This window comes from Cryptomeria japonica, chromosome 8 (assembly GCF_030272615.1).
Source record: "Cryptomeria japonica chromosome 8, Sugi_1.0, whole genome shotgun sequence".
Lineage (NCBI taxonomy): Eukaryota > Viridiplantae > Streptophyta > Pinopsida > Cupressales > Cupressaceae > Cryptomeria > Cryptomeria japonica.
The window spans coordinates 27,530,262-27,539,537 of NC_081412.1; the positions used below are offsets into that span (position 1 = coordinate 27,530,262).

At 36.7% G+C, this 9,276-nt stretch overlaps 1 protein-coding gene across 2 annotated transcripts; it reads left to right on the plus strand.

Moving 5' to 3' along the window:
* The first annotated feature begins 537 nt into the window (after window positions 1-537).
* LOC131078554 (protein TOPLESS-RELATED PROTEIN 2) lies at window positions 538-8,460 on the plus strand. Of its 2 annotated transcripts, none has more exons than XM_058016277.2 (26): window positions 538-805; window positions 966-1,056; window positions 1,180-1,359; window positions 1,763-1,876; window positions 2,210-2,368; window positions 2,547-2,733; window positions 2,852-2,972; window positions 3,213-3,325; window positions 3,447-3,576; window positions 3,685-3,794; window positions 3,928-3,997; window positions 4,168-4,241; window positions 4,329-4,424; window positions 4,517-4,612; window positions 4,765-4,892; window positions 4,991-5,225; window positions 5,362-5,520; window positions 5,617-5,724; window positions 5,906-6,055; window positions 6,150-6,260; window positions 6,341-6,520; window positions 6,745-6,873; window positions 6,984-7,079; window positions 7,172-7,360; window positions 7,471-7,643; window positions 7,736-8,460. In XM_058016277.2, the coding sequence occupies exons 1-26, from the start codon at window positions 751-753 to the stop codon at window positions 7,929-7,931; spliced, it is 3,450 nt and encodes a 1,149-aa protein (XP_057872260.2). In that variant the 5' UTR covers window positions 538-750; the 3' UTR covers window positions 7,932-8,460. The 2 variants fall into 2 exon arrangements, with proteins under 2 accessions (XP_057872260.2, XP_057872261.2); XM_058016278.2 differs by having other exon boundaries at window positions 539-845.
* The last annotated feature ends 816 nt before the right edge of the window (window positions 8,461-9,276 follow it).

Sequence of the window (9,276 nt, forward strand, 5' to 3'; positions counted from 1 at the left end):
CAGATTAGACAGCTACTGAGCACAGTATACGAAAGCGACGGATTGATCAGATCGTAAAACTCAAGTGAAAAAAAAAACAGTGTTTTTACTCGAGACAGTTGAAAAAAGTAACAGCAGGGGAAGGAATGAATGCGTGGAAAATCGGGGTAGGTGATGGCTAAGCATAGAGAATTAATAACCTAATGGGGTTTTGTTAAGGCCTAATTTAGAGGATTAATGGACTAATCAGCCTTAATGTACTTTAATGCGCGTGTAGATGGGTATATCAGTAATTATTTTTTGAAGAAATTATCATGAGATTTGATCATTTTATAGATCGGGTGTGGGGGAAGAGACTATACCCACAATTTATAATAATGCCGATTGGGCAGGCAGAGGCATTGTACTGTACTGTTTGGTTTAAGGCATGTTTTGTTTATTTATTATTATTACTTCTTTTTTTTAAAAAAATTGAGTGTTTTGTGTTTTGTCGTTGTAGAGGCAGTTCAATGCTCCTGTTGATGGGTGTGCTGTCATCTACTTTTGTGCCCTTATATATAGTTGTCTTTTTGGCTCTCCTCCTCCTGATTTTTTGTTCAAGTATTGACAGGCGCTTTTCTTTCTTTCTTTCTTTTTCTCTTTCCTAGGGAAGCACGCAGGCAGCAGCAGGAGCAGCAGCATCTGAAGGCATAGATAAATGGGTGAATGAGATAATAACTGGTGTTCAACACAAACTTGTGGCAGAGATTCAGACCATTATTCCAGCAGTCTATGGGAGGAAACTGCATTTTCCATATTCAGATCCCCCACAGACAAACTGTACAAGGTCTACAGAGTGTAGACAGTCCTGTTTTTTCTCAGCAGTGGTAGCGGATTTTACTGGCCTCTTGACCTGATTAAATAACAAATTAGGGTTTGGGTCTAGTTGGGTGTGAGGGATATATATAGATCTGTGTGTTTTATTGGGTTTGTTGCACTGGAGGCAGGGGGAGCAGACATGACCTCTTTGAGCAGGGAACTGGTGTTCCTAATCTTGCAGTTTCTGGATGAAGAGAAGTTCAAGGAAACTGTACACAAGTAAGTTTTTATTAAAGGCGAAAGATACCCAACTTTATTTTAATGGATTTTCTTGTATTTTTTTAACCTTTTTCAATCTGTTTTTGCTTGGTTTTGATGTTTTGGGTTTGTGAGTAATTATAGATTGGAGCAAGAATCTGGGTATTTTTTCAACATGAAGTACTTTGAGGATCAAGTGCAAGCAGGGGATTGGGAAGAGGTGGAAAGATACCTGTCTGGGTTTACCAAGGTGGATGACAATCGATATTCTATGAAAATTTTCTTTGAGATCAGAAAACAGAAATACCTAGAGGCTCTTGACAAGTAAGGTTTTATATTAATTTTTTATTATTTTTTAATTATTTTAAATTCTTAATTTAGATTTATTTTTAATAAATATATTAAATTTTTTTGTTTTTTGATATCAACAGAATGTGATTTTTGTTTGTTTTTAGATATTTATATTTCTGGGTTCGTGAATATTAGAATGATGAGTTAAATTTTTATTTTTGTAGAAAGTTTATATTTTTAGTATATAATATAACAGATATTTACAAAATGTTTGGAAGATGTTGTATATTTTTTTTTCAGATATTTGTTTTGGGCAACAGCCTTAAAGATTCATTGATTTTTGTTTAGTTGGATTTTTTAGATATCTAAGAATTTTCGAAAGATGGTGGCTGTTATTGGTTATAGAATAATGATTCTAGATGGTGTGTATTATTAGGCAAGATCGGGCTAAAGCTGTGGACATACTGGTGAAGGATCTCAAAGTATTTTCCTCTTTCAATGAAGAGTTATTCAAAGAGATCACACAGCTTCTTACTCTAGAGAACTTCAGGTACCATGCTTGCTTCAATGTCATTTTTACATTGGGTGTTCCCTTAGGGGATTACAATAACTGTTTTTGTTTTCTCTAAATATGTTTTGGATTAGAATAACTGTTTTTGGATAGGGCATATCGAGTGTTTTCTAATGGATAGATTGATATTCAAATGGATTAAAACTCTCATGGGGGGGTGAATGCAACTTCATTTTGTTGAAGCATTTTGTTTTTACAACAGCATTCATATTGGGAATGATTAACAGCCAAGGGTTTTTTAAATTCAGGCTTGTCATGGATTTGTATTTCTTAGAAAATGAATTTTAAGAGTGTTGGCTATAATTCATACAGGGAAAATGAGCAGCTGTCTAAATATGGGGAGTCAAAATCTGCTAGAAACGTTATGCTGATGGAGCTTAAGAAATTGATAGAGGCCAATCCTCACTTTCGGGACAAGCTCCAATTTCCTGGCCTTAAAGCATCTCGTCTCAGAACACTCATAAATCAGAGGTAAGCTGTTATTAGCTGAGTTAGTGTAAGAGTTCCCAATGTTATAGTTAAGGAAACTGACATGAGAGGGCTGAATAATATTTACTGAATTACATAGTCTGTAAGGGTTTATGTGAAACAGGGATTTAGTTAAGGTTATTGTATACTGAAGTTTGGTACTGGCTTTCTCTGTCCTTAGTCTTAATTGGCAGCATCAGCTCTGTAAGAACCCTCGACCCAATCCCGACATCAAGACACTTTTTGTAGATCATACATGTGCACCTCCTAATGGAGCTCGAGCACCAACTCCTTCAAATAATCCTCTTGTGGGAGCCCTCCCAAAAGGAGCAACCTTTCCTATTGCACCTCATGGTGTGAATCAACTGGTACCAAACTTTCACTCATTTAGTTTTTGCCTTTCCGCAATTCTTTTATTTCATTTGATTTAATGATTTTTCCTTATTGATGCTATAACAAGGAAAGCTCTTATTGATTTGATTTCAGCCATTTCAACCCACGGGTGCTCCTCCTGCTTCTCTGGGGTGGATGGCAAGTCCAAATCCTGCTGCTCCACATCCTGCAGTAGCTGCTGGGCCTGTATCTCTTACACCACCTCCAAATGCAGGTGAATTTACTTGACAACAATCCTGTGACATGGCCGCTTGAAGCATAAGTTGTGTTTTGAATTAAAAGAAGCTTTTCACTAACTCAATGGCATGGGAAATAACTATTATTTCCAATGAGATATATTGGATAACATTGTCCATTTTAGATGTATAAAGTCATGAAAGATTATCTGATCTTCAATACAATTTTCCAATATAGATAGAAAATTCAATCTTCTAATTCTTTTTTTTTGTATCAGCTGCTTTTCTAAAGCGACCTAGAACTCCACCTTCAAATGGCGCTGCAGTTGACTATCAGTCTGCTGATTCTGAGCATCTTATGAGGCGCATTCGAACTGGACAATCTGATGAGGTGTGTATAAGTATCTGTTGCAATTTATTTTTTGCACTAACAAGTGTAGTGGTGATTGCATGAAGAATAGTTTTCAAATTTTCTAAGTGCTGAAACTTCCTGTTTGCTGTTTTCTTACAAGGTGGGCTATTCGGGCCCTCATTCCATGTACTCGCAAGATGATCTTCCCAAAACAGTGGCAAAAACTCTTAATCAGGGTTCAAATGTCATGAGCATGGATTTTCATCCTCAGCAGCAGACAATTCTATTAGGTAAATGCCCACATTAATTGAAGTTGAGTTATTCTTTCAATTTGGAAGACGCAACTTTGGTTTTTTAAGTACAGAGATTCTAAATCCATCTTGGAAATTTGGATTCAGTTGGAACAAATGTTGGAGACATTGCAATTTGGGAGGTAGCGTCTAGGGAAAAGTTAGCTCAAAGAACCTTTAAAGTTTGGGACATTTCTGCCTGCTCAATGCCAATGCAGGTAGTTATAGTTTAATGGGCTTGAATTTTAATTTTGATTAATAAACATGAAAACTATTTGCTGCAGAGGATATTTTGTTTTGTTTGGGTATAATGTTATATAATCTTTCTGTCATTCTGTCATATTGTCTTAGGCGGCCCTATTAAAAGAACCAGCTGTATCAGTGAACCGTTGTATCTGGAGCCCAGATGGACAAGTACTTGGTAAGTGAGTCTGTTATTTGTATTCTCAAGGAAAATACTTAAATAACTTGACCTCAGTGTATTGCCACTAATAAATTTTGTAAATGATATTGTTTCAAGTTGAATTGTATTTGCTTGGGTCATGATTCCTTCTATTGATATATTAACACACTTACATATGTGTCTTGTAGGTGTTGCATTCTCCAAGCATGTTGTCCACATATATTCTTATCATGGGGCAAATGATTTGAGGCAGCATCTAGAGGTTTGTTTGCATTCGTAAAAGACTTATATGCAGCTTGTGGGTTTGTGATATCACTAGTATTTATTTACTTTCATAAAATCCATGCAGATTGATGCACATGTTGGAGGTGTGAATGATATTGCATTTTCTCACCCTAGCAAGCAGCTATGCATTATTACATGCGGGGATGACAAAACTATCAAGGTAATCTAATCTGTCAGACATATCAACTAAACTAATTTTTAGCATTCAGTTTATGTGAGATCAGAATTAGATCCTTCCTCTCTGTGCTGTAGGTATGGGATGCAGCAGCTGGTAGGAAGCAATATACATTTGAAGGCCATGAAGCACCTGTTTATTCAGTTTGCCCTCACCATAAAGAAAGTATCCAGGTACTTATTTTCTGAAAACCTGATTGTTATATTGACACGGCAATTGAATGTTTCTGCTCTTTGCTTTGGTGTTTGATTTCCTCCCAATGTTGACTCAATGGCCATCACTGTGTGGAAGGTAGATTGATTATAATTCTTTTGTTTGTATACAGTTCATTTTCTCTACAGCCATTGATGGAAAGATCAAAGCTTGGCTGTATGATCTTTTGGGATCTAGGGTTGATTATGATGCCCCTGGGCTGTGGTGCACTACGATGGCTTACAGTGCTGATGGAGCACGGTAATAATGCTTTTTGTTTTAGATTTTTAAAATTGCCTTTTCTTGTTGAACGTTGATGATAATGTGTCTAAAATTCATTCAATTTTACTTTCGGTTAGGCTTTTCTCTTGCGGAACAAGCAAAGAAGGTGAATCATTCTTGGTTGAATGGAATGAAAGTGAAGGAGCAATTAAGAGAACTTATTCTGGTTTCCGGAAGCGTTCCTTGGGTGTTGTACAGTTTGATACCACAAAGAATCGGTTTTTGGCAGCTGGAGATGAATTTCTAATTAAGTTCTGGGACATGGATAACACTAATATTTTGACAACTACGGAGGCCGAGGGTGGTTTACCAGTAAGAATTCGCTAATCATTTATAAGTGTATTAGTAAGAAAATGATGGTTTTTGTAAAATTCAGGATATTGTTGCTATTGGTTTCTTGGCCATATCTCAATTCATTTTCCTTATATAATATTGTAACAAACTTCAGGCTAGTCCACGCCTTCGTTTCAACAAAGATGGTAACTTGTTAGCAGTCACAACAAATGATAATGGCATCAAGATATTAGCTAATTCAGATGGACTTCGCATGATTCGTATGTTGGAGAGTAGAGCCTTTGAAGCAACAAGGTTGCCTACAGATTCTAAGGTAGGATCTTGATAACATTTGTCTATTCAGCATGGGCATGCCCAGATATTGATTTTTCATAACAAAAACCTTGCTGAAATGTTTCTTATAATACAGGCTCCAATTGTAAACATGATGCCTGCTGTAGTCAATGCACCCAGTTCCCTCTCTGGTGGGATGGACCGTACAGAGAGACTTCCACCAGCTGTGTCTATGAATGGCTTTGTAAGGGATTTACTTAAGAATTTTCTTTAATGGCATATGGAATTATGCGTGTTCTTTTGAATATTTATAGAGAATATTTTCAGTTAATTAACATCTATTAAGAAAAAGAAACCAATTAAGATTCCATTATTTCTCTTTTGCCCCGATTCTTACAAATTTTTTACATTTTTGAGACAAGCAGAATAGTATCGATAGCAATCGGACAGCAGATGTTAAGCCAAGGCTTTTAGAGGATTCTACAGACAAGAACAAGAATTGGAAATTGACTGAGATCACCGATCAAGTCCAGTGTAAGTCTCTCAGGTTACCAGATGCGATGCATTCAAGCAAGGTAAGATTTCATCTTTGTTATAAAAACATTGTGAAAGTAGGATACACTTTGTACTGTGTTTCTTGATACAAGTAATAATGCATGTTTTTTGCAGGTTGCAAGACTGATATACACCAATTCTGGTATTGCTGTTTTAGCATTGGCATCAAATGCACTTCATAAACTGTGGAAATGGCCACGGAATGAGAGGAATCCATCTGGAAAGGTGAGATTCTTTAATGAAAAAATTTCCATGTTTCTTAGGAAATTGTCTCTTAAGTGACTAAAGACTGTTCTCTTCTACAGTCCACTACCAACATTGCACCACAGATGTGGCAGCCAGCTAGTGGGATTGTTATGACTAATGATATCAGTGACACGAATCCAGAAGAAGCTGTTGCTTGTATAGCTTTGTCCAAGAATGATTCCTATGTAATGTCCGCCTCTGGTGGAAAGGTGTCCTTATTCAATATGATGACATTCAAGGTGCATCTTTTTAATTAAGAATTTTCTTTGTGTTTGTAACTACAATTTCAGAACAAGGGTTGTTGAAGTTTCAAAATCTCTTTTTGGCAAACATGATTGTTGAGCTGGTCAACTTAGGAATTATATTCATAATTGAGTTACTTATCAAGTTACTTGTTTCCTGTCTGTAACCAATGGTTTGGAAAGAAAGTGTTTTCTGGCATGCTAATGAGTGTTAATAGCAGGTCATGACAACTTTCATGGCACCTCCTCCCGCGGCTACTTTTCTGGCTTTTCACCCACAGGATAATAACATCATTGCAATTGGAATGGAAGATTCGACAATCCAGATATACAATGTTCGAGTTGATGAGGTGCTACTGATGACTCTGTCGATGAGTAACATTTTCTTTCTTCCCCATTTAGTGTCTTAAAAAATAGCAGCCTCTAACTTATGTCTTTTCAAAATGTGTAAACTACTCAGGTAAAATCAAAGCTTAAGGGCCACCAGAAGAAAATTACAGGCTTGGCATTTTCGCATACTTTGAATATGTTGGTATCCTCTGGGGCTGATGCCCAGGTATGCCTTTTTCTATACCCATTGCCATGCCATTTTGTATGTTCACATTCTTGTAGATTCTAATTATAAATGTTTGGCCAATGTTCCGGCAGCTATGTCTCTGGAGCATAGATGGTTGGGAGAAGCGAAAATCAAAATATATACAAGTACAGGCAGGAAGATCATCACCAGCTGTTGGAGATACAAGAGTACAGTTCCATAATGATCAAGTTCACTTATTGGTAGTTCATGAGAGCCAGCTTGCTATATATGAAGCTTCTAAGTTGGACCGTATGCGCTATGTAAGACGCTGTTGGCTGTTGGCTGTTGGAAATTCCAATTTATAAAGTGATTATGATGTTAGCTACCTTCTGTATATGACCATATGACTGATCACAATTTTGCACTGCAGTGGACACCTCATGATTCTCTACCTGCTCCCATTTCAAGTGCGATATATTCATGTGACAGCCTCCTAGTATTTGCAAGCTTCTGTGATGGTGCAGTAGGAGTATTTGATGCAGAGAGCTTGAGGCCACGCTGTCGTATTGCGCCATCTGCATATTTAGGATCAGGCATAAATAAGTGAGTTGGCTCGTAGATGCAAAATTCAGTGATGTATGGATAAATGGATTGAACATTTTATGATTTAATGTATTGCTTGACTATTCATGCAGTGTCTATCCTCTAGTAATTGCATCACATCCATCTGAACCAAATCAGTTTGCTCTTGGAATGACCGATGGAGGAATTCATGTCATTGAACCTTCAGAATCAGAAGGAAAATGGGGTGTGGGGCCTCCTCCAGATAATGGCACTGTTGGATCAAATCCAACATTAAGCAGTCAAGGTTCAGAACCAGCTCCAAGGTAGTTCACTGCATTAGAATGCACAACACATGGTGCTTTGCACTACTTTGTCATGTTTACCACTTGTCTATTTGCAACTCGACCATCGATAATGACAGTCTCTTGGCATAAACATGCCTATGGCGTGTTGCATTTTTTTGAGGCAATTTCTGTCAAAATTGTAACTTTTACAAGAAGTTGTTAAGCAGTTGAGCTGGAGGTAAACCAACTGTAAATGTTATGTAAATGAGTTGTCAGGCAGACTGGTTAATCCTATTAATTTGAGGTTGTGTAAAAATTGGAAGTCTCTTGTAGGAGATTAATTGTGCATGTTCTGTTCTTAGGGTTTTTGCATACCATTTGCAGAATCCCCATTTTTTTTGTATCACGAGTCTTTGCTATGGCCATCTGTAGCAAAATGTTTTAGATGGAAGCTGTCAGACTAGATGAGTATTATATTTTCTCAACTGAATCACAATTTTTGAGATGAAGTTTATATTGCCAGGTGGACTACAGAAAGTTCAAAATACTTAATAGTGAAGTTAAAATTTTCAGCTTCGTTGCAACAGTTACTTTCTGATTTCATAACTATTTTATATGAGCTTGCAGATTGAATTTGCATATGGATGCCTAACTCAATAATTGGGATGCATTATAATGTTGACTTTTTATATGCAAATAACGCATTTGCTTTTGATGTGATATTCTGAAATGTAAGGCTGGAATCTCACTTTTGGCTTTAGATAAACTGGAAAAGAGTAAATTTCGTATTCCTTCTGAGTTGTGACATTGCTTGCTAGAATAGAAACATAACTGCTTACTTGAGTAAATTTTTAAGATTAAATATTAATTCATGTGATGTAGCTGTTGGTAATACTGATTAGGTGTGCAAGAATCTTTGACATATGGAAATTGCTTGTTTATCTCATAGCTTTGAGGATATTGTCAGAAGGCTGTATTTGTGGTATGAGCGTTGGGAGCCTTCCAACTATAATATTTGTGGTATGAGCGTTGGGAGCCTTCCAACTATAATATTTGCTTGTAAATGAACGTTTGGATAAAATCTTTCATTAACATCCGCTACTTGCTAATGAAGCTTGTGGAAAGAAGGCATATGAGTTGCTTAGTTTGTAAATAAAGCAAGTCCTTTGTTCTTGCAAATACTAATTGAACCATAATCCTCTTATCAAGTAACTATTTTTAATAATTTCATGGCATCTATTTTTAACATTAGCAGCCACCAAGAGGTTGAAGAATTTGCACCATCTGCATCTTTCTTCTGGTGGATACACAATAAAATGAGTAACTGTTTAGTTTACAAATAATGCAAGTCCTTTGTTCTTGCAAACACTAATTGAACCGCAATCCTC